Below are 25,815 nucleotides of genomic sequence, written 5' to 3'. Positions count from 1 at the left end.
TATATTAATCCTTTCGGTACGAGTTGTTTTTTAACATCGATAGTACGTATAAAGCAGTAAAGCATGTGCGTGACCTGAATACATTTCCGGTCTTTTTATAACGATTGTGAACAACTGTAATGTAAAATGTAAAAAAAAACTTAATGTAAAACTATAACTTCAAAACTATAACGTATGTTTCCAGATAAAGAAAATAATCACAGACTTCGCTGGATGCATAAGCATTCATAGACAACATCAATGGAATTTTTTCTGATGAATATGTACTTCTCCTGTAGGAAAGTATGAGATGACTCGTTTGTTTGTAAGAAATGTTCAAGAGCAATTATGAAATCATTTACGGATTTCACTACGTTTTACATATTCGAAACTTTCCATCTTTGCATTTCTTTTCTGTCTCCCCTTTCTCGTGAATACTTAAATACATGATTTTTTCAAATGCAATAAAAAAAAAAAAAAAATAAAAAAAAATGCTAATTCGTATATTACAAAACTTCACAAAAATAATCGTAAGAATCTGTTCTATTTTTTCTCGTATATTTCCTTGTTTGGAAAAAGGAATAATTTATGACTTGTAATTTGTAAAATTACGCTAAAAATATCAGTTTACTTGTACAAGATGGCCACCATACACATATTTGTCACATTAGAAAATATAGACCTAACCAAAGAGGAATATTACACATTACAAGTTAACGTACATATATATGTAGTATCTATTTACAAGTATCGCAGATTACCTCTTGAAAAGTAAGAAAACATAAAGACTAAAGTAAAGTTGTAAATCTAAACTACAGTTCAAGTTATACAAGGCATGCAAAGCTTCTCTTGAAACGTTAGGTGCGTACTTCGATATACAATATAAAGAAACATAGCCCGCGAGAAAAGCTATATAGTACATACCATACAGATCCCTCGCCATAACTTTGTCAATATGCGCAACGAAATCGGTAATTTTCGCGCCACCACTCAAACACCGTTTCTCTCGCTTTGGATAATTGAATCAAATTCAGATCGTCCATGTTTACCCCCTCACATAACTGACATCGGCCGTCCGTGGATCCAACGGAAGGATTTTGAACGTTGGAGAATGCGTAACGGTGATTGGCTATTGAGCTCGGGGGTCGATCGTATAAAGGGACGCCGGGTCGCAACGAGCCTCACAGTACCGCTTCGACTGTGAACGCGATAGGAATTGGATCGTCTATTTTACAAAGGTCCTTTATCTTTTGCAACAATTACATTCGAATGTCTTTTCAAGCGCTAACGACATAATCGACGTTTGGTAAGCGATTAGTAACTGCGAATTCGTAAAATTCGTGGATAATTCTCGAGCTGTTTCGTGCGTACGCGATATTAAGTGGCACGCAAACAGGTGCACCTATTCGCGTAGCGCAAGAAATGTATCACGGAGGTCGTTGCAGGTAATATCCATCGACAGACGGGACAATTCGGGTGCACGATCTACGCCTATGATTGTGCAGTAGGGCATACTCTTCTCGACCACTTGTCTGGCGCCAACCACCACTATTGTCTCGCGAAGGCCAAGCTGTAAATCTTCGTTGCTTATACCGTTTTCTTGGTGAGTGTTAATTTTTTACTTATTCGATGGTATAATAATACCGTTATTACGAGGTAAAAGTTTTTGGATGTGTGATTTCTTGATTGAAGAGACGCTATCATTATTAAAAGTTTGAATATCCCGCCACTAGCGAGGGAAACATAATACAGAATGATTCTTTCATTTGCTTACATTCGATTTGTTAATTTTACTCTTATTCTCCTTTTTAATTCGTAATTTAATTGTGAGGACATATGCTATGGAGCAATTTTTGTTACTTTTAGCATCGTTGCTTTATTTGTTAAGACTGTTGAGCAATACGATCGTTTACTTTATTTACTGCCTTGTTTGCTATTATTTTACTTTTAAAGACAGGTATTTTGGAAATATAAACTTCTACATATTGGTATAATATTGATATACTTGAGATAAGCTCGTTTATGCTGTTGCTGTTTAGGATCGTTTATTCATTAAGGTCATTGTAATCATATGACAACGAGAACTAGTGTAAAATATATAAAATGTATAGTTCTATTTTAATAATCAATTTTTAGTGTCTTTAGCGAAACGAATTGATTCGTATTAAAAATGTCGTTTAGTGAATAGGAAAATAGGACACTGAAGGTTTAACTAATTTAAAAGGATTTAGTTATTGAAGATAGTACTTGCTGAGCAAATGGATCGCTAAGTTGTCATAATGCTACAAATGATACACGCTTGTTAAATGAAAATCCATCGACTTTTCATTTTTCCATTTGTTTAAGAAATATGTTATCCTATTAGTTTATTCCATTAATTTTTATAATGATATATGCAAACAAAAGTGTATAAATAATAATATGCAAATAATTTTTTAACTTAAATGTCACTTATTTAATGTTTTATAGAATGATATAAGTATACTACTGATAAAATTAATTAATCGAGAACGGAATTAATGCTGTTTATTGTAATCAGAAAGAAAATGGATTAAGGAGCGAGAAGATTTCGAACGTAGCGAAATTATTTGTTGATTGAATATCTTCTCCTACCTGACAAGCAATGCGGGTTATTACAAGTAGTTTTTACTTAATTTCCAATTAGTTATCGTATCTATAAGGTGTTGTCAAAGTTTTGGTACATAAATTTAGCTTGCATCGTATTGTACCGATTTATTTATATATCCTTTTTTATATGATTTATGTTATTGAGCTAGGATTATATTAAATTATTAATAAAATGAAAGAAAAATGGAAATTAAAATTAAATAAAATAGAATTGCATTAAATAAGAAATAGAAATAAAGTCGAACTAAAGCAAATTCAATTAAATTATTTCTTTTTACTTGCCTATGGGATTCTGGGATTATTAAAGTTCCTATTACGTACTCGTATTCCCGCTAATTCTTAAAATGAATTGACTATGAAATGAATGAGACTATTTCTCCGATTATATTAAATAGGCAATATCAATTACGTGTAATTGAATACATTATTCGAACGTTTTCTACAGAACTCTTGTTATTAATACATTATGGAAAATTTGAAACCAATTCGATATATATATAGAGGTTGCAAGGCATTTATTGCAAACATATGCTTAACGAAAAATTAGTATACAATATTAGTAGTAGTCTCAAACATACAAATAATCGCAGTAAATGTCCTGCGACTCTTACATACATTGTCATACTCGTTTGAAATTGTAATAATACGTTAATCTTGTCACAGTATCGATAGGATATCAAGATATTCTTAATAATATGTCCACAAGGAGTTTGCAGGGATATTCAAATATTTTCGCGAACCACTGTAATTCAGCACAAGAGCAGAAAATTCCAGATTTTTTAGTTCTCGATCAGAGTGAATGTTTATACAAGTAACATTCGCTATCTGTGTCCATATTTACCGAACATTTCTATTAAACCTGCGCCAAGCTCGTAGAATGCCTCAGGTCGTATATGAGATGTCAGTTTTATCAAACGAAACGGGACCAGCTAATGTTTAATCTCGTAAACTGAAGTTGCCAGCAGAAAAGTACGGCTCTATATAGTAATTGGTGAAGACCGTGAAACGCGAAAGATGAGAAAGAAACAAAAGGCGGGGGATACGACGAATCATGGCAATCCATTTTATTTTCCAGCCATCGATTAACGGCCAACGTTTAATTTCATTTCTTTCGCAAAACTCAATTAGAATCGTCGCGACAATCGCTAGAAACCGCAGGCAAATCTGCCAACGTATCGATCGTAGCGGACGCCAATCCCTCTGCGTTAAATGAAATAACGAAATTCAAGATGTAAATTTCACGAAACTTTTCCTCTCGCATTTGTTCGCCAGTCGATGCTTCAAATACTACAGAATATAGCTATTTGCTTTTTGCTGGAAAGCTGAGCGCTATTTCGCTTATACGTGAAACAGCGAGAATTAGGTATTTCAAAGACACTGTCTATGGAAATCGCTGAAAATTCCAGCCATTTAATTTCACACTGACCTACTCCTGTTTTTTAAATACTTTAGAAGAGGGCGCTACTCGTTACCATTTTATATAGCCATGAAGCGTTTAATCCTCGAAGGAGGATAATCTTAACAAGATACATCTCGGAGAGATGAATAGATATCGGAGATGAATAAAAGTTTTTCGATTCTTCATATTTGATTTTTTAAGTAAAACTTTCCGTTGATCCTGGCTTGAATCTTCTACTTTTTCGTGCACCCAAATGCTTATTATTAGATGAGAGCGATAGGAAGGTTTTTCCTGTTTCGCAACATTAAAGACAGCAGGAAACGAGCTAATAAAATTGAAGTCACTTAGCCCTTAATATATTTAATATGAGTAATTTTTTAAATATAGCCATCTATTAGCGTGCGTTTGAACTTTGCGTTTTTCTTTTTCGCGCACCTGAACGTTTTTTATTAGACTGAGTGGGACACGTACCTAGGAAGCTTTCCGTGCTTCGCAACTTCAAAGTAAACAAAGGACATTTGACAAAGTCAACAAGCGACGAGTTAATAAAATTGAAGTTAAGATAGACAGAAAGATAATACGTATGTAGTACCTCTGTGGAAGATAATATAAAATGGAAACGTATTTGACGCAACAGAAATATCTTTCTGCAAATATAGGAGACGAGGAATCAATTTAGCAAAATAATTAAATAAAGTTATTGACTCGCGAATTACACGCATGTAATACCAGATAAAATAACTTTAATAATCTTTGTTTCTTATATTCTCGTGAATAATAATTCTTTAATCGATAGTTCCATGGATATTTAGAATAATATCTACAAATTATTTAGAAATGCATAAAAATCCACGGTTTGTTTAATCGTATAGATACATACATAGATAGGTTGAAGGTTTATTTTGAAAATTCATTAGAAACCTAAGAAGTGAATTTACGAACTGCACAGGCGGATAAGTTTGAACGCGAGGAAGAGTGTGGTTCTTGAGTTCGATGATTTTTCCAAGTAACAGTCTTAATTCACGTGCGAATGTTAAATTGGAAATCTTTTAAGCTTTACGCAAATTATACACACGGTTTACACAATAAATATTTATAGAGGTGAAAATGATCTTTAAAACAATCCTTCGTATTAAAACCAAATATTTGAGTAATTCTTAAGGCGAAGATCGCGTATACAAACATTGAATATATTACATAGAGGAAACGTTGCAGAGTAACGTAAAATAATGTTCGTGATACAATTAAAGGCCGCGTTTAAACTAACAGTTCGATCGGGAAAATTCATTACCTTTTAAAAATTCAAATCCAATTAAACAGAAACCAACGAAATTGAATTTCCGCTTAAAAATCTTGTACAAGCCTTTAAAAATCAACGTATGTACCTACTTGTCGCTCTACAAATGCTCGCCGCTATAAATTTCCCTGTCTTAAAAGAAGTAGAAGATACAAACTATATAAACCACATAATTTTTATCGCTTTATATCACGTTGCTATAATACGTTTTATATCACGCGTAATATAGTTTCTCAGCCACAGTGGCGTTACAAGGGCGAGACCATACGTGTCTTAATGGCGTTGTTTCGTTGATATCGAATAATATCGCGCATCGACGATAGGCGACGCGAAAGAAACGCGCCGAGCAAAATCTCAAAGAGACGCTGACAATGCCTTCGTGTAACGTAAGGGATGAAATGAAAAGTCGAGAACAAGTCTTTTTTCCTTTCCTCGTTCTTAGTCAGTTAAGAAGAAAGCGAGAATGGAAGGGACAGCAGCCATGAAGTATGTACGTTTTCACGTCGGTGCCTCTCATTGTCTGCTGCAACGTTACACTGCGTTTCGTTGAAGATACTCTAGTATTGCGAACCTTTATGGTCAAAGCACGTCGAATAGCCATCAAGCGGGTGTATACGACCTATTTGTGACCCAACAACTAAGCTCGATATTAATTCTAGACCCTTGATCCTTGGCCAATGAGTTCACCTGATTATCGTAATTAAGCAGTTATGATTTTAATCGGTTTACGAACGCTTCGATTTTAAAGTAGGATCGGATATCAAGAACAACAGATTTTAAACTGTCGGATTGCATCCGACGGGACTCGTATTTTCTGCTTCGTCGATCCCGTTTTTATCGATGTTTTGATTCGAAGTTTCATGAACATTGCAGATCGTTACGTTGTCGATTATGATAAATCCTGTAAGAATATATTGTATAGATTTGTATTAACATAATGATACATACATAATGATACAAATATTACGCAATACGTGTATCGTACGTATTTCACCTGGATGGTAAAATCAATGGAATTGTGTTTCTACTAGAAATCTTCGTCTCTGACGTATACAGTGGATAGAAAGGCAGGAAATTTGTGAGATAAATTATAATACGTATCCGAACGTAATAAAAACGTCTCGTATAAAAGCAAGTGTTTGTTTATTAGGGCTGTGCTTAATTGCGGAAAAACAGACGCGCGGAATATCTCGTCCGTGGGAATGTACGAACGGTATTGTGTTGCGAAATAACGCATTCGTAGCGTCGTACAAACGTATTGCGTCGTGAAATAACTTGTTCGTGGCCATCGTACGGGCTGTGTATATGCAATGTCGTGAGATATCTGTACCATAATTGCGATGCGGTTAAACGAATATATTCAATGATTTCATCGTCGTTATTGCATAATTAGCTAAAGATGTCGACGGTATTTGTTGATGTATTTTTTATCTTGGACTAAAGAGAGAAATATTAGAAATTAGGATTTCCAGTAGTTTCTATCCTATGTAATGATGTATCGATAGATGGATTAATTACAGTGGATTAAACAGAAAACGATGATCATTGAACTCGAACTTGATCTTAAAGCAGTCGTGCGATATGACAACTCTCGATTTTAGCGATTCTTCACTCTTGACTCTCCGGTGGCTAACTGACGATCAACGACTGTGATGTCGAAATATTAGGTCGTTCGAAAAGTTTCTTTCGTTTTATAAGGAAATAATGGATGCACAACATTTTTCGTTTTATATTATTTTATCGAATTACGTATGATCCATTTTGTTCTGTCAAAATAGGTTTCATGTTGTATGAAGATGCATCGTTGTAAAAGACGTGTCTGTAAAAGAAAAACACAACCTAATATATTGATGGCCGTTAGGTCTATCGAAGTTTTCTGATCCTTTCGGTTTGTTGGCATTTCCGCTTTATTGTCTATGTTGTCTGTATGTCGGCGATGATTTTCGCGGTGCTATAATTGAAACCAAAGAAGCCTCTGAAAGAGGATCGTTATGCCGAGGCCTAATTGTATCTCTCGCAGGACTAAGGAAACTAAACACTAGAGAGAAGATGTAAAGTTTTGTTTGAAGTGAGATCCACTTCAACGGTATTAATAACTTTAGAATAAGAAGAAGTTTCGGTGAAGTTGAACCGAAAAATTTGATTTCAACGCAAATCAAACGCTGGTTGGCCGTGTCAAACACGTATCGCCGTATCCACTGTTTTGGTCCGGTTATTTCATGCGTGATGACTGACACATATGCAAAATTGAAAGTCCTTTACAACGTACGTACACAAGTGTCCCGTGTGCTTCTTATCTCTCCTTACGCATAAAACGCTATGTGTATATTTCGAAATATGAGAAACGGTTGATTTGCTGTACAAAGTGCAACGTCACATAATACAAAATGAAATTTATTTTCTTACAACTGAAACGGAGACTCGGTTTATTATCTGTGATTTTTATCGAAAGGTATAACCATACCAGATATAACGTTACAGAATAAAATACGTCGCGAAATACCATTACAGCGTGCTTGGTTTTATTTTCTAATCTTTTTATCCTAACTTTGTCATTTCGCTCGTGCGTGTGCCTTGTAACGTAACGGTAGTAATACAGTTTTTACGTTCACTCGTAGCTTGCAACGTAGTATACTTTATGTTCAGACTGCTGGCCATAAACTCGATTTACAATAATTATCCTCCCTCTTGCCTTGTATTCTCGCTTAATCATACACACACACGCAAAACCTTATTTTTATTATTCTTTTATTTTATTCTTTTTTTGTTATTTTAGCCTCAGTTGCGATATGTAAAAGATTCTTGTAATTACGCTCCATCTAAGTGTTAGCCTTATACCTCTAACGTTATAAATAAATTCTTAATATCGAATCGACATCGCAGAAAAGGTAAAATATGGAACACTCAGATCGGTTAATAGAACAGAAATGTAATTGTTCGCAATCATCGAGATCCGAGCATCAAATTGTTTGACTACTTGATGATCTTATTTGCGTAAATGTACAAAGAAAGACAGACGTCTGTCTCAGTGTGGTTCCGATCGTTCGGGATCTAAATTCAGACCTAAAACTGTAGGTTCATTCTTCGCCATGAGTTTCATAAGACAGTCGCTAACGAGCTCGCTAACCGAAAGGTCTGCGACTGCGACCAAATGCTCTGGAACCGTACGACTTTTAAAACGATAAGGATCGACTACGACGAAGACTGAAAATGCGAAATATATATGTCGGCTAGATGATAGGATTGGGGGTGGAGGTGTTCGATGAATCTTCGTTGATATTGGCCATCGATGCGGTGTAACAATGGTAGAGTTTATTGGCACAAGTGAGTGGTATTACAGCGTTGGTAATTAATCACAATGTTAGATACTCGCGGCGTTATGACAATGGCCTCGGGTCCGGTAACGAATCCGCGGTCAACGGGATGTCGAACGTGTATACTTCGTGGAAGTCTAAGTTATATTCAGGTCGCCACAGAACAAGCACTACGTATCGGAGAATTACTTGTATCGTCGTTAAAATCGTACGATAGAGTGTCTCTCCATCACGGTGACGCTGTCGAGGAAAACTACGATGGGTGTGTCTAAGGGCACCAGATCATCGGATTCGCGGAGAAAAGTCTTCATTCGGAAAGTGAGGGAAATTGGAGTTACTTAGTTGGAGGAAATAGGGGAAGGGTGCTAGCCGCCCTTAAGAGAAAGTCGCCATCGGGCCGCGTCGTTCGTGAGAAAAATAGACTTCTCCAATTTTCCCGTAGTTGGAACAAAGGTTGTTTGTCGGTTTGAAGGACTTTCGTTAAATAGATCTTAAGATTTATAGCGGGTCCTCGGGCTAGCCGAACATGTACTGTGGAGACGCATCAACATCTGGTAATCGTCTTACTCGAAGCATAGTCTGCGTGTGGCGAGCCACGGGACAGAAACCATTGAAACGTTTACCATCGTTACCATCGTTTACCATCGTATAGAGTTACTTCCTGCCTTGGTTAAACAAAACGTTCATCCCCTTGACCGCGACTACGTTCGGCGACTGGTTGTCGCCTCGAGCCCGAGCTCATTATCATAAATCTCGAATAAGTACAGTCGGATCGAATGACAACGGCTTTCTCAATACGGCTATGGTGAAATCTAAATTACGGTACTAGGTGTCTTCCCAAAGTTCCGAGGGGAAGGCTCCGGTGCTCTTTCATCTCCGACATATATATAATGCGTTCGTCTAATAACGCACGCACATTCGTACGGTAAATACGTGAGGTTATTTGGTGCAGGATGTGTAGATGTTTAATAGTATATTTATTAACAATTCTCGTTTTCGACTCTTTACGTACAACTCTCGATTCAACAAATGTTTTCTTGATCCGATTCGTTTCTTTTTGTCGCCCTTTAATATCCCCACTACGCACGCGGTTGGTAGGCGTCCGCGACCATTGTTACCTGACGTTTGAAAACTAAAATTCCTTTCTTTTTTCGCCTCTGAATATCCCCACTACGCACGCGGTTGGTGGGCGTGCGTGACCGTTGTCACGTAACAACGGTCGCGGACGCCTACCAACCGCGTGCGCAGTGGGGATATTGAGAGACGACAAAAAGAAAGGAATTTTCCTTTTCGAACGTCCTTTCGGCCGTGACCGTTTACACGTGGCAATGGTAGCGGACGCCTACCAACCGCGTGCGTAGTGGGGATATTGAGAGACGATAAAAAGAAACGAATTATCGTTTTCGAACGTCACTTTCGTCCTTGACCGTTGACACGTGGCAACGGTAGCGGACGCCTACCAACTGCGTGCGTAGTGGAGATATTGAGAGGCGACAAAAAGAAAGGAATTTTCCTTTTCGAACGTCCTTTCGTCCGTGACCGTTGACACGTGGCAATGGTAGCGGACGCCAACCAACCGCGTGCGCAGTGGGGATATTGAGAGACGACAAAAAGAAAGGAATTTTATTTTTCGAACGTCATTTTCGTCCGTGACCGTTTACACGTGGCAATGGTAGCGGACGCCTACCAACTGCGTGCGTAGTGGAGATATTGAGAGGCGACAAAAAGAAAGGAATTTTCCTTTTCGAACGTCCTTTCGTCCGTGACCGTTTACACGTGGCAACGGTAGCGGACGCCTACCAACTGCGTGCGTAGTGGAGATATTGAGAGGCGACAAAAAGAAAGGAATTTTCCTTTTCGAACGTCCTTTCGTCCGTGACCGTTTACACTTGGCAATGGTAGCGGACGCCTACCAACCGCGTGCGTAGTGGGGATATTGAGAGACGATAAAAAGAAACGAATTATCGTTTTCGAACGTCACTTTCGTCCTTGACCGTTGACACGTGGCAACGGTAGCGGACGCCTACCAACCGCGTGCGCAGTGGGGATATTGAGAGACGACAAAAAGAAAGGAATTTAATTTTTCCAACGTCATTTTCGTCCGTGACCGTTTACACGTGGCAATGGTAGCGGACGCCTACCAACCGTGTGCGCAGTGGAGATATTGAGAGACGACAAAAGGAAACGAATTTTCGTTTTCGAACGTCATTTTCGTCACGCCCTTTTTCAAATATTCGTTGGAGGGATTGTAGGGATATCGATGACTGGTTAGGCCTATTGGCACTTACGCTTCGATGTGATACTTGTATCGACGAAACCGTTGGAAAGTTTTGTTATCGCAGCTACATACGTAAGTGTGTAACACAGATTAACCATCGTACCTGATTAACACTAACTCTTGACGAAATGAATAAGGGCAAATGCACAATTTTAAATCAAATTTTCTATGTCGTTTCGCCGGGCTTGGTAAGATTAGCGTTGAACAAGGACAAAAGGCGCCTTTATCCGTCTAACAGGGCATTCTCTTCCCATTCTCATATCGCATCCATTTACACGGTAACGTACGACCCTCGTACTCTGTATCTCTATATCTTTATGGTTATTCCAGACAATGCCAACAATAGGAAGAAAGATTGGTTGCTGACGGCTCGTAACGTATAGCTGGAAAAGTTAGAGTTGCAGAGAGCAACTTGTTAGAGTAGCGGCAATATGGAAGTTGTACTCGCACAGGTAAACTTGGCCATGTAGAAGTCTGGGCTGGGTTAGATCGTGTTCTAAACTCGAGTTACAGAGCTAAAATAACGTATCCGGACGTGTAGATGATTCGAGTTAAAGCAAGCTTTATTTTCACTTATAGAAGGCAGCGGAACGAAAGGAATCAAAGAAAATTGTTGCAGCCTCGTGCAGGTTTTTGAAGTCATAGGGGCTCGATCGTAAAACAAAATTCGTCGAACGAGCGGGTATTCTATTTACCTGATAAAGTTAAATATTATCGCCCGCGCTACAAAAGAAAAAATCTATTATCCATTTGTTCCTATCTCCACCATTTACATACACCGTTTTTGCAACGGTAAAATTCCTTTGCAAATCATTTTTTAACGAAAACTACGAACAATGTTTTCCGCGTTACTCTGACGCGCTTTTAATTCGCCGTGCTTCATGCGGCTTTTGTCGCAGCCGCTAGCATTGAAATACGTGTCGCGGAAAGGTCGTAGTTGAAGCTGCGCAATAGTAAAGGAAAAAAGGCGCGATATCGGTTCATGTTGTAGGCGATTCGGCGTAAACGCGTGGGAGAGATACCCTGCAACGATTGCCGAGCTTTATTAACTAGCGTAGAGAAGTTGAAAGCGAGAGAAAATTTCAGTGACATCGATGAACACCCGGCGGTATGGAATACGGGTCACGCTTATCCCGGGCATCGATTGGAATTACTCGCACGAGATACGACCACGGATAAACGTTTCGAGGAACTTTTCCGTTGTTCCCAGCGTCGTCTCCGATTTGCGAAATCTTTCGTACTTTTTCCGTCGATGTAACGAGCGTAGTTTCGGTCCAATTGGAACAAGGGTCAAAGAAAGGAAGCTTTTTGACTCTCGATGGCTCGCTAAATCGCGACCTAGCAAACAACGAATCAGCTTACGCGGAAATGCTGCATTTATGCATAAGAAGCGCGCAAGCCAATTTCTTCGAAGATAACTACGTTCAATTAGCATAGAATTAATATCGTAAGGTCGGAATTTTTTTCCTTTTTATATAAAATGAAAACTGGTATTTTTAACGAGACTTTTTACTCGAGCAGAAAGAACGAGATTGGTTGTTGGTTGAAGTAGCAATAACGATGTGACGAATATCATCATTCGTTCGTTTCACTATTAATTTGGTGACGTTTTAACGACCAGGTATACCGGTTTCATGTTCTGTGCGAAACAATCAGATTGTGACGCGTATACGTGTGGGAAATGTTTAAAGATTCGGAAGATAAAAGAAGCGAGTAATAGAATTTAAGGATGCATAGAATTCACAGAATATGCAACGATATATAGGACATTCAAAGTATAATCTTCGTTAGGATATTTAAAAAGTACGACAAATATCTGTCCGGGTTTTAACACTTTAGTGTGACCGTAAAAATATAAATATTCGTATATCCACAATGTAAATATAAAAATTTCAAATAATATTTCTAAGTGATGTGGAATAATCGACGAGGAAGTAACAGTCGAAGACTGTTTGATGTACCCTTCTTGCGTGTCAGTATTGTTTCATAAAAATGAATTTAAAGGAAACTATTTGGAAATTGAGGTGGAAGATACCCTAAACTACGATAAAAAATACACACGTACACACTATTTATACATACGTACTGAGAGTGTTCCAAGGATGAAATGTTAAACAGCTTTGAATATTAAAATGTTAAACAGCTTTGAATATTAAAACTATTTTAAAAATTAGAGGAAAATTAAGCCAGCTTACTGCTATTACTATTAGGACCGAGTATTAAGAACCAGATGTTACTAATCAGATGAATAATGAATGAACGAACAACGCAACGACAAGAACAAATTCTTTTTTTCGAATAAAGTCATCACACACGCGCGCGCTTGTACGTTCACCTGAAGTATATAATAATTTATTATATTAATTAATAAGCCTATATACTCTACAATGATATAATTAGTTAATCGTTGAGCGTGGTATCGCAGAAAATGCGTGGACGAAACGTGCAAGTGCATGTTTATGCTCGAACGAGAAACTAAGTTTATCGAATAATTGAAAATATTCCGCGAACCTATTCCATAGAATTACATAAAACGTGGCTTTAGACGTTATAAAATTCCTTCTTCTTCTCGTCTATTCGATTTAAACCCGACTTTTTCGCGCCTTCTTCTCGAACGACAGTAAATTAGAGTTGGAAATATTTAACGTCTCAAATAAATAAATAAATAAATCTAATCGAAATTCTGGATTGCATGATTGTGGGAATAATTTTCCCAAGTATTGAAAATTCAGGCAACATAAAGAGCTTAATACGTAAAGGTCGAAAGAATGATCGAAAAGTAAAATAGAATTACCTGTCTGTATTATTTATTCCCGAAACTAATGAACTAAATAGAAAGAGAATGAAGGTGAATTTCCTTTTGAAATTTTATCTCGCATGGGCAAATTACTCTATACTTTGTAGTACGTATACAGGAAATTCAATTTTCATTTAAATGCAGTGCACGTAACCTCTGGTCTATCGAAAGGAGAAACCTACCTGAAGAGTTCAATTCTGCCATGTGATATTTAGACTCATTCTTCTTTCATACATTTTTTCTATATTTCCATTTTAACCTCGTTTCTCCTTTCCCCGCTACCGATAATTTCGCGTTTCTGTCTCCTCCAATGTTCCATCTGTCCACGGGTGTGTACGGGTGTACGGGTGTCTCGTAGAATTTGAATTTCAATGCGCCGACAATGAGTTACCTACCTGCGGCTACTTCATCGTCCTATTCGAGAGAGTTTACGCAATAGGTAAATTTCGTTTGTTTCGATAAGTCGGTTAAATTAGAAGCGATGCATAATAAAATACGGGTAAAATGTTTCGGGCGAGAAAGACTCCGTGGAACAGCGATTAACCTTTCGCGATTGCATGTAGATTCGATGACGAACTCGAAGATTCTTTATATCGAATAACCTTTGAAGCCACCATCTATGTTTATTTGTTAAGATTCAGATTCAAGTGATCGACCATTTCTGATTTCAAAGAGATGGGGCTTGGCTTTCTTATTTAGAAGTTTTACATTCGATCTTATGTACGAAGGGAACGTGAATCTTTATATTACTGCAGGGAAAGCTTGAAAGTTGGGGAAAAGGTAATTTCGTATTCTACATTCACCTTTGTTCAATTCATTTCTATGTAAATCATTCCGCGACACAGATAATCGCAATAGAAAAGGACTGAAACTTCGATAAAAACGTCCCGACAATCCGATAAAAATTGTCTATGCAAAGATATTTAATGTTTTCCACGCCTTTCCTCGATCTAATGTTTGTTATCTAATTTTATATTCGTGCATTTATTCTTCAGACTCGACGAAAAGATTCGCGGACATATATACACGTGGTTTCACGAAATTCTCGGGAAACCGTCCAATTTTTCAATCGTCAGAAAGATTCAGTCATTGATATGAAAATTGGTTTTGTTCCGCTTTCGAAATTTTTCAATTCGTCGTACTCGGGTTTTTGAATCCGATTGGTCTGCCCCCAACAACCTTACGACGAATCGCTCGCTAGGAGACGCCTCCATAGATGTCGGTAGAATTCGTCCAAGTCAAAAATATCCGTGGATCGTCTACCCGCTGCGGAGCAAAACAGATTTCAAGAAAATTCTCTCCGCCCATTATCCAGCAGTGTTTCGTCTTAATGAACAGTTCAAAAGACTATTAATCAGAGGATACGCCGCACGAAATCCTTTTTACGATCCGTCTCACAGTTTGCTAACCGTCGCCAGTAACAAACTCCAATCTGTTCCACAATCAACTCTAATTTCAAGGCAATCGGTCGATCGCACGGCTGGCGGACGTAAATCTCCACGCTAATTTCATTTTGGCATTCCAAATCGTATCTCGAAATGGAAATCACGTCCGAATACCCGGAAGATATAGTTCGCGGACCATCTTCGCGGGAAACATCGACTTTCTTTATTAATTCGTAATTGAGACTGATTTGTGTGGTTCGCGTGCTGTAATTCTCCGTATGTGCGTATAGCGCACGCGTGTGTGCGAGATACGTGACGGGGGAAAAAATGTGTGGGCGAATGGGAAAGACAGGGGTGGAAAAGAAATGTAGACGCCCAGTGGTTGCAAACAGTATCCGTACGTCGGTGTATTTACTGCTTCATCTACGTTGGCGGATAAGGTGAGGCAGCTTCAAATTGATACATCACGAATTTTATTAAGTTTTCTTGTTTCTAAAATTTGTTCAAAATCGTCGACGATAGTCGTCTATTCTGTGGCACGTACGTGCCGGTGGCTGTGAAATTGCAGCAAGTCGTATACGATGGAGGACGAGAGGAAGTTTAAAAAAAAAAAAAGGATAAAAGAAACGCGACAGTTTTAGAAAAAAAGAAAAGTTGTAATTGATAAGAAGAATTGGATTGCGAACAAGCTTGATACGGATGACTGTCTTCAACGTTGTTGGTGATGAAAGTCGCAATTAGTGCAGTTATCGTACACAGTTTTGTGAATTTTAAACTTCCCTTCGATCGCCGCTGTATCTCGTTTTTAGACGCGTTTCGACGTTCAACGTTCGGCGTTCGAACGCGTTAAAAAGTATTTTTCCGACACGCAATAAAACGTTTCGTAAAATATACGATCTTCTAAAGTGAGATTTACGCGTCGTACAATTTTACGAGCAGTTTGTTCAAAAATGTGCCTCTTAAATGCTTAAATCACTTGCACTATTTTTAGAATTAATCGTATATTCTAGCTGCCGACTTACGATAATAAAAGATAATGGATTTTGTTGAAAAGACAAGTGAGAAACGAACAGATTTATTCTTTTTATATCGCATATATGTATTGTAATTTTGCACCATTACATTGTTACATTCTCATCTGCTTCGATAACGAAATTTTCTGTTCCGTACGCTTTAAAGGCTCCAAGATATTTCGTGGTTCGATGGAACGTAGAATATAGCAGATCCATCGTGTCTTTACATTTTATCTTTTATCACTGACCTCTCACCTGCATATAATGTGGATTATAACGTTATTTCAGCATCCGCCTTTTCAGCGAAAGGTGTAAAACGCGAAACTCCTCTTCGAGATCCATCGATGTTTCCATAAAACATTTTGTATGGGGTATTACCATACACGACACTTTAAGCTTTATAAACAACGTTTTCTCACTCAGTTACAGCATACGAGTTACGCCATTGCCAAATTTTAGGCCGACATTAATAAAATTACAAGATAAAACAGTCGTTTCGTTGCAATTTCATTCTACGTTATAACAGCCACACGTACTCCGTGTTTGACGAGTATACTCGTCACCGTTTACCTTTTGCGACACATTCTAGGCACACGCTTTCAAAGAGATCTGGAAGAGCTGATTAATCGTATCATAAATTCACTTATCACTCGCTTTTTATCGACCAATTATCACAATTTATTAATCACTGACAATTAGTCGGCTAAATGGTAACATGGACCGTTAGCATGGAAACGTAGAAGCATTTCAGCGTTCGCTGCGTACACGGGATTTATCGAGAAAAATACAAGTAGAGTAGAAATGCGTTTATTGAAACAAAACTTTAATTAACGCCCAATTAACGGAACGTTTGCTGGTATTATTCGAGCAAAGAGCGATACGTAGCGAGAAAAATTGGTAAGCTTCCATTATACGAACTCCAATTATATAAACTGTTCTCGTTTCCTGACAGCTTTAGATAAATCGTCTTCCGCCATTTTTGTCGAACGCGGTTTAACATCCGCAGCGGTCTCTCTGAATCCCGTAAAAACTGTGAAATGAAAGAAACGCATTTTGATCGTTCGCCTGTGCAACAGAACGAACGTTTCTACGTCGCTTTTGTTATTAAATGGTTTCGTAGAAAGTATTACGTGTTTCGTAGTATAGAGCCTTTTAATACAGTGAAAATACGGTCAGTTGGAAAAATCTGCGTACATCTCTTGGATAGAAAAAATATTTTCTACGTAAAGACGCAGGCAGAGAGGCGTGTGCAGTTGTTTAAGCTGTAAGCTGTTTGATAAATGTATTTTTAATATCTTTCTCGATAAATCCTCGTACATAGAAATACTCCGAAATGCTTTCACGTTTCTCTGCTAACGATTGATATTACATTTAGCCGACTAAAAGATTATGACGCGTCAGAACGCCTAGCGTTGCAGCGCGTGAAGTAGATGCGACAGGAACACGTTTACGCGTATACGGTAATAACTTTTAGTTAAATATCAACGTTTTCCTGACTTATCGCTCGTACGCAGAGACGAGCTCTGTCACGAAGCTGATCCTCGCTTTAAATTCTTACGTACTTCGACGATATGATTATTTAACGGGGTGTCCTGAATTAGAATGTTCTAAAACAGCGTCTTTTTGTGATTTTTTTTAGAAGGGAAAGAAAGAAACGAAGTTATTGAATTTTGAGGTGTGGCTTTATATATATTTAACGAATACAACAAATTTTTTTTAATGTTAACAAAAGAATTATATCAGATTTCTAATCGTTTTCAGTCGGCGTGAAAGATTCATCTCGTAATTCTTGACTGAAACGGAAAAACTAGAAAGGATTAAATTATTATATATTTTTCTTCTCGATGAACTAAAAAAGTTTGTCAAAAAGTTGATTTAAATAATTGTTATAGCACCTTGAAGTTTATTCCTTCTTCTTAAAAAACACATTTTTTTATTTTCCGCCTTTTTTTTTTTAGTCCACCGAGAAGAAAAATATATAATAATTTAATCCTTTATTGGTTCTTCGTTTCAGTGGAGGATCACGCCGATTGAAAAATGCAGCCCATGAAATAGGCTTAGAAATAATTTTACGCTGTTATAATTTTTCTTTTACTTTAAAAAGAAATTTTTTGTATTCGTTAAATATATATAAAAACATACCTCAAAATTCAATAACTTCGTTTCTTTCTTTTCCTTCTAAAAAAAAAAATCACAAAAAGACGCTGTTTTAGAATTGATTAACTTGCGATTTATCGTATATTTCATCTGTTGAAGTAACTTCATGAAAAACTCTATATCTTTATTTATGTATATCCATGGCCTGGAGATTGCTATTACGCAGATATATTGCAAATAAGGAGCGGCGCATATTATCCTACCCTTGAATGTATATTATGTCCTGGGTTGCAAGGTCTAGGAACAAAGAAACTAATAAACAGATTTCTCTTTATGTTCCCTGTAGCCTCTAGCCAAAGCCAGAAGCTTACCTTTTTTGGTACTATTCTTTTGCCATAAATTTATGAACGTGCTCCCTATCCTTCCATTTTCTAGTAATACTAAAAGATTAAGGATCTGAATCAGTATTATATTATATTTATACCTTTATATTTATTTATACCTTTAATTTATACCTTATATTTATACCTTTAATCATTTCAGTATACTTTTCTATTACAAATTCATCCACTCGTTCTTCGATCAGTCAACGTCAAACTCAACATCATTCAAAACACGAATTAAACGACGAACGAGAAACGCCAGTTCTACGAAACATAGAAAAATAGAAACATTCCGATTTTTCTGATGAAACGTTATCGTTTCGAGTCAGGCGTTTCCGCTCGATGCGTAACATTTTTTACAATTGAAAGTGAAATTGTCGAGCATCGTTGAAAAAAAATTCTACGTCGCAGCATGTACGAGCAATTTCAGATAAACACAGTTTATATTTTAATCGATGAACGGAGGCTCGATCTCGAGAACGTTTGTCGAAATTAATATTTGTAATTGTGGATTTCGATAATCCAAGAATTAGCTTTTACCTGATAGAAAAGAACTTAGTGGTAAAATATTGTTTTGTCAAACGAGAGGCTGTCTTTAAGTTTCAATCATATCGGGTACTTCGATTTCTTTAGGTGACTTTGATATTAACCCTTTCCACTCCGAATTTTATTTCAATTTCGTTACCAGCAGCTCGCAACGCTTTTAAATTCAATTTGAAATTTACTTTAACTAAAAAAGAAGACAATTTAAATAAACAAAGGAAGAAACAAATTCATTTAAATACCAGTTTTATTCACACTATTGTCGTACCTTGTAATTTTTAAGTGTATGGTATATCTTGGAACAACTTCCAGGATGCAATCCTGGATTTTTTTTCGCGCGTTTCACAAAAAGGTGGGTCTGAAAGAATGTCTAGTGGGACTCGACAAAGGAGTTCCTGAGGTAAAAACTGATGTCGAGTCACACTCCACACAGGAATACAAAGGGTTAAATATGCCATGTATCGTTCGTGTACATACATAATTTTCTAATGTAATTTGATTAAATCCGCATGTTGCACGGTTGCACTTGATTGTCCGTGCGTTAAACCACCAAGATCAATTTACTGCCGGTATCGACATTAGTATTGACATTGCTAGTATTACGCTTGACGCTTTACGCCATCAAGATCATGAAAATCTATTTCGTCTATTTTTTCACATATGCCATGCAATTTCACTCCTTATCGATATATTTCAATTTAACTTTATTCCAACTTGATCGTGGTGTTTGAAATTAGAGAAAAACGTAAAATAATAAACAGAAAATAATTCTAGTAGTTTCTTACAGTAATTTTCTAAAACGATGCTACGCAATTGATAGAAATATATAAAATAACGCGTAGGGCAACTGCTGTATCATTTTACCGTGTTGCTGATTTTATCGATATAGACGTAAATTCGAAATATCAAATACCTTGACAGGATATTCGACCGGTGATCTAGCTCCTATAAACTCGATGGTATAAACTCTTGGTAAATTATATCGTAAGCATTAAGAATTTGCTATAAATCGTTCGTCGTGCCGTAAAACGTATCAGTTACAGAGCTGATAAAATTTTTCCATCGACGAACGAAATAGACACGCGAATATTTATTCACTTGACCGTGTAACGCTGGCAATTTGCAAGTCGTGCCAAATCCGCCGACACAGTTTTGCCTCTTTCTTGCCATAAAACGCACGTGTCAAGAGATTCGTGTGACAATCGATTGCGTTGCTCTTGCTTGGTGATGTTAATCGTAATTAGAAATATGTGCGCACGAATAAATTTGCAAATAAAGCCAAGAGCAGCTTGCAGCTTGCAATTTCCGTTCCGTCGGGCGATACTGCGCGAACAAATCAAAGAGGACAACAGAGTCTCATAAACAAGCGAATCTGCTAAACAAGATCTAAAATGTTAAAAACACGTCGCTGATGGCCACGAGTGGTTTACTGCATATCGATACTTTAAACTACGTTTCTAATTCGCGACATGCGCGGGTTACTCGTGAGATAAACGAGATATAGTGGAAACTCATTGTCTGACTCGCTACAAGTTGCAAAGATGAAGCCACTGATCATTACTACGACGTCGTGCACTGTGCACATTGATTCGTTTGAAACGAGGTCTCTTTATTTTTAAGCGAACTCTATTTATTACCGAACCGAGGTTTTACCAATCTACGCAATTAAATTTTTGCGTTTGCACGCGAAAATTTTATCCGTCGCTCGACCCTTGACCCAGACTAGTAGTCGGCCAAACTCGCGTTTCCGCAGGGAGAGACTTACTCAAATTTCTCATCGACCGCTCAATCGACCCGTTTGTACCGTAACTACCCTTAGGTAACACGAAAACAGAGGTCCTTGCGCCCCGGAGTACCACAGCACAGCTATATGCCTGACGATATACGCGTTAATAAGCCACGACCCATGCGCATTCTTGAACCCGATAACAGGATAGTTGCGTTGATGCGTAACATTAACATTCGTCATTTTTTCGATCAATCTACTTTATCCAATTCTATGGGATTTACGTTGCAACTATGAAAAGAATTTGCGACTGTTTAGTCGGTATTTTTCTTCTTGCTATTTATTACTCTTCCACCTTTTTTTTCTTTTTGTACGTGAAGAAATCCTCATGAACACTCCGCTGCTGCTAATAATCGGTAACAGTAGAGTAGTGTCGGACTCTTACCGACTAAAATTTCACGATGATCATTCTACGCGTACGACAGGAGTGCTCCAGGAACCTCTCATGAATTGTCTTCAGTTGCACCCTTTTCCGTCGTCCTCTTGTTCGAGCCAATCCTAACAATTCTCCGACTGTTGAATTTGATGCTAGGGAGGGGGGGCATTGCCCCTAGCGTTATCCCCTGTTTTAGTCGTGGGTCCGTTGGGACGGCGATGAAGCGGTTCTAGGACCGCCTGAACGCCATCCCCCTGCATGCGTGATCCTACAAGGGTGAGAGTTCTTCTTTCTCTCCCTTTCTGCTCGCTCGCAAAAGAGGCGGACAGCCTCGTATTCCTATGGTTCGCTCTCAACATCGTTTCTAGAATCGCCGAGGGTGTGTCAATCTTTCACCTATGACATGCCGCAGGGAGTAGCTGTGTAGCTCCCACGCCGGACAAAGCTCCAGCGCGATTTATATTAATTTATATTATATTTAAAATTTTCGCGATTCAACGTTCAAATTGAAATCCTTTTCGTTCTTCATTAAGTTAAGATTACTAGAAAATAATCGTAAATGCTGCTTTATAATCATATAATTCAAGTTAGAAGTGTGCACATACCTTACTATTATATATAGAATGAGCAAATACTGTTTACTAATATCTTCTACACGTTTCAACGATATATTCTGGACGTTTTGCTTGCGACGAAATAACGAATGCGACTGGTTTGTTGAAATAAACGAAGCCTTGTTATAATGCGTCGCTATCAATTGCGCCACAGTGGCCTCCCCTGACCACCAATAAGATAAATGGTCCAGTGCGGAAAAATGTTGTCTTACATCGTCATTTTATTATTATTTTGCCATTATATGCTTGGAACAATAAAAATATTCCCGTGGCGTGCTGAGTGAAACATGTGATTTCGGCGTGTCAGTCAAAGTGTTAAGGAAATTGAGCTACTTCGTAGTAATACGTCGAACTATTTTCTTTTAATTACACAACTTCCGTTTGTGTCTTGAAGTTTCGTAATAGACCTCCGTGGCCTGTCCGTGGTCCGTCGTGTTGATACGTCTTTTGCATATTCTCACACTGAGTTTCACATCTTGTACGTCTGTACGTTGTCAAAGTTTAGGCGCAGCGATAGTGCAAGTAGTTAGAGGTACGTTCGAAGGTGAAGTTCAAGTTTCAAGCTTCGAGCGTAGATGTTCAGTAGGAGAGACGCGAAGGTCGTTGGTTGAAAGAGTAGACCATGGACGTAAACCAAGGAGAAACGTAACTGAAATTCTGTGCTACCCAGGAGAGCGAGGATGATGAGAAGCGAATATAAAACAAACATATAGGTTGCTGGCAAACTCGAGGGAACAATAACTCGCCTCGTTCGCGTCAATGTCGCCATTGGTACGCGGTTATTCCGCTTTTTGATCCTCGAATTGAATTAACGCGAAATAGCAGCCGAAAGCCTTTGTGATTGACGTGACTTTGAATAACAGCGAACAACAAAAATTCGATGCGACGCTCGAGCGCGTGGCAATGGGAGCAGAGGACGCAAGTTCGTCAACAGCGGTGCAATTTAACAATTCGAATGTGGTGAAGTGCATGGAAACCTTTAATCCGAAAAATAGCAAAGAAATAACTGCTGTCCCTTGCACGATTCTCGAGCGGCGTCATCGACCGTCAGCTCTATCGATAGCGTCCGTCGCGAAACAACAGTTTGCGTATTGTTCGTTGATAAAATTGCCGAGTATCGATTATCGTTCAACCCGGCGCGGCAATCTTTGACCCGCGGCCGGCATTATTGTCCAATTATTGGAAGAATTCGAGAATCGACGCAGCTTCCTATTGGCTTTGTTCGAATTCACATCCAATTCGCGGAATTAATTGGATTCATTCCTTCAAACGTATCTTCATTTACCTTCGATGTGCGAACGAGTTTCGCAACGTGATGGAACGTACCTTGTGCTACTTCGTTTACCCCAACAGACACAAAACAGAACGATTCTATCGATCAACGAGGATGAGGTGCCTTTATTTCTTTTTTTTTTTTTCCTCCTCGGTTTGAGCAGAATAAAAACAGTGCGCGTTGAGTGCGTTTTGGCACTCGGTTCGGGGATCGGCAATCCATTAACGCTTCTCTGGCTCGTGTTGTTGCAGTTGTTTGCGATTCAAAGTGATTCGAGTTATCAAGCGACGTATAGTTTGGCGGCGTAGCCTGTACAGCTCTTAACGTACCAAGCTAAGAGTTCTCGTAGAAATCACCTCGAGTGCCAAGAAACAAGTTTTTTCGCCAGCAGGAGAAAACTTGATGTAGTTCAGCCTTAACATAACATCCAGATTCACGAACGAGGGAAGCGTACGGGTAGAGAGGCGTGTGTGTGTGTCGGCTGTTACTTGCAAAGGAAATTCTATTCGTCGAGATCGATGGCATAGACGAAAGCTAAGAAACGATCGACCAATGTTTATTGAAATTTATATTCTTTTTTCAGAGAAACGACGTTGCGACACAATCTTCCAGTGTTAGTGGTAGCTTATTCGGTAAGTGAAATCACAGTTAAATTTCATAATACGGTATTTTTATCGGTACGTAGAACGTTCTCCGGTAAAACATCAAAATTATTCAATTTTGCAATTTACAATGTTTTCTTCGCGCAAGTACCCTTCAAGTAAATTTATTAATTTACTGCAGAGATTACTCGCGTGTTTTTATTCTTCGAAAGAATTGCAAATTAAGCGTCTAACGCAATTTTACGTCGTGCATATTTATGCGCAACTGTGATACGAATTCAGAGGTTCGATAAGGAAAAAAAAGAAAAATGAAAAAATAATGTGTATTCTGTGCAACCACGGAGAAAGGAATATCCGTTGAACAACCAGTTTGTGAAATATCGATTGAATTTTTTACCGAATAACTTGCTGAAAATAACGTCAATTGTTTTAAAATTAATAAAATTTGTATTCCATGCAAAGATATTAAACCGATAGAAATGCTGATTTTATCTTGACGTTTTCCATTATTTTCAAAACAACTTTCTCAACATTTGTAGCCTGACCTTTTACGGTACACAGTTTAACCTTTATACGGTAACGCACTGTCGTAGAACGTATTTCGCGTCGTATAAGAAACAACAGAGAATAGATTTTCTGTTCGAAAACAATGAAAGAGATTTAATAAAAACAGTTTTATTATCGTGCAGGTACGAGAGACTTTTATCGTGAAAGCTATTTCACGAACATATTTACCATGGTGTACAAAACGGTGGAAAATTCAGGAGATAATTTTCACGAAAAAGAGATATATCACGTAGAAACGTATCATCGAGAAATATATATTAATTATCGTTTGTTCTAATAAATAATTAATAATTCAATTACGATACGCTTATGGTCGATTACAACTCATTCGAATACCTCGTAATGATTTAAACGAAGACGTTTAAAAGACATGCATTGCTCCTTCTATCAGCTCGACCATCGTTAAGATTCTCTGAAAAAGATCATTCCGCGAGTATAAAAAATTACCTTAAGTAATTTAAGGTTAAGTCCACACCGTTCATCAAGTCCGTTATGAAGTTCATCCTCCGAGGAAATGTTTAAGACAGGGGACCGAGGCAAAGCATTCGATGAAAGGGCAATTAAAGCGAACGCGTCCAATGAAAACATATCAAATCGAATTCGTTGTTAACTATTTTCTCGAATTATCGAAAAACATCGCTTTAATTGATTTTCGAACGAAATACATCGGTTCGAGGGTTTCAGGGTTTCAATTAGACTGCCGATGTTTATATATTTATGGAAATTCGCGTAGCATGAAAAAAAAAAATATATATATATATACGCGAAACGTGAGAAGCGGAAAACACATTGTAGATGTGGCAATATCGATAGTGGACGAAACAAATTTTAATTTAGCTCGCATATTTTTATGGAAATTCGTAATTCCATCGACCCGAAATGTTATTAAAAAATATTTTTTATCGCTTCGATGAAGGTACGAATGAATTTACGCGTGAACACCAGCGATCTAGTTATCACGCAGTTGTAAGTTAGTTATGCTCTTAACGGGACCCAGAACTTGGCAGATTTGTCATCTATTTTAAAAAACCTTCCATCGTTCGATTTGATAGGCTGTTTCCCTTTTTGATCTGGTATTAAAATATTCCCTTTGCTCAGCCTGGAAGTGATCTCCAAGTCACGGAAATAAAACGATAAAAGAAAAACAGAGCGCAGATAAAATTTTCCACGAAACGTTGGACATGTCTTATGCCGTTAAAATTACTGAACCTGCTCGAACGAGCTGAATAGCTTTTTTCGCAGCTGTACGACAAGTTGCACATCGTTGCACGCCATTTGTCGCGATTAGCTGCCGCCGACTAATGCGGAGAATTTCGTACAAGTCGTTGACTCGCTGCTAATTAAGAAGGCAAAGTTGCCGAGTAAGACGTCCGAATTATCTCCCTTTCTTTTTTCCCTTTGTTTATCCAAACGAAACTGACAGTATCAAAAATGAACGTTTTGGCGGCGAATAAAAAAGCTGAAACTGCGTTCCTACTAACGCG

The 25,815-nt window shown here is 38.0% G+C and overlaps 2 protein-coding genes and 1 long non-coding RNA gene across 12 annotated transcripts in view; 2 read left to right on the top strand and 1 right to left on the bottom strand.

The window, feature by feature from the left end:
* Positions 1-25,815, bottom strand: part of LOC126926808 (A disintegrin and metalloproteinase with thrombospondin motifs 3-like) — a 163,004-nt gene that overhangs the window by 71,589 nt on the left and 65,600 nt on the right. The window contains exon 1 of one of the 10 annotated variants that reach the window (XM_050743183.1): positions 904-1,022. The exons of the other annotated variants lie outside the window; for them this stretch is intronic. Coding sequence (XP_050599140.1) covers positions 904-922 — 19 coding nt within the window. The 5' untranslated portion in view covers positions 923-1,022. Of the gene's footprint in view, positions 1-903; positions 1,023-25,815 lie in introns of those variants that run through there. 10 annotated transcript variants of the gene reach the window in all.
* LOC126926812 (uncharacterized) overlaps positions 1-25,815 on the top strand; it is a 127,184-nt gene that overhangs the window by 81,906 nt on the left and 19,463 nt on the right. The window lies entirely within an intron of this gene.
* On the top strand, positions 1,144-24,774 carry LOC126926883 (uncharacterized). Its single transcript, XR_007714986.1, has 3 exons — positions 1,144-1,285; positions 1,425-1,582; positions 23,748-24,774. It is a non-coding gene; the product is annotated as an uncharacterized LOC126926883 (long non-coding RNA).

This window comes from Bombus affinis, unplaced genomic scaffold (genome assembly GCF_024516045.1).
Source record: "Bombus affinis isolate iyBomAffi1 unplaced genomic scaffold, iyBomAffi1.2 ctg00000059.1, whole genome shotgun sequence".
Classification (NCBI taxonomy): Eukaryota; Metazoa; Arthropoda; class Insecta; order Hymenoptera; family Apidae; genus Bombus; species Bombus affinis.
The sequence above is the reverse complement of the archived record's forward strand: the minus strand, read 5'-3'. Positions and strand labels throughout refer to the sequence as shown.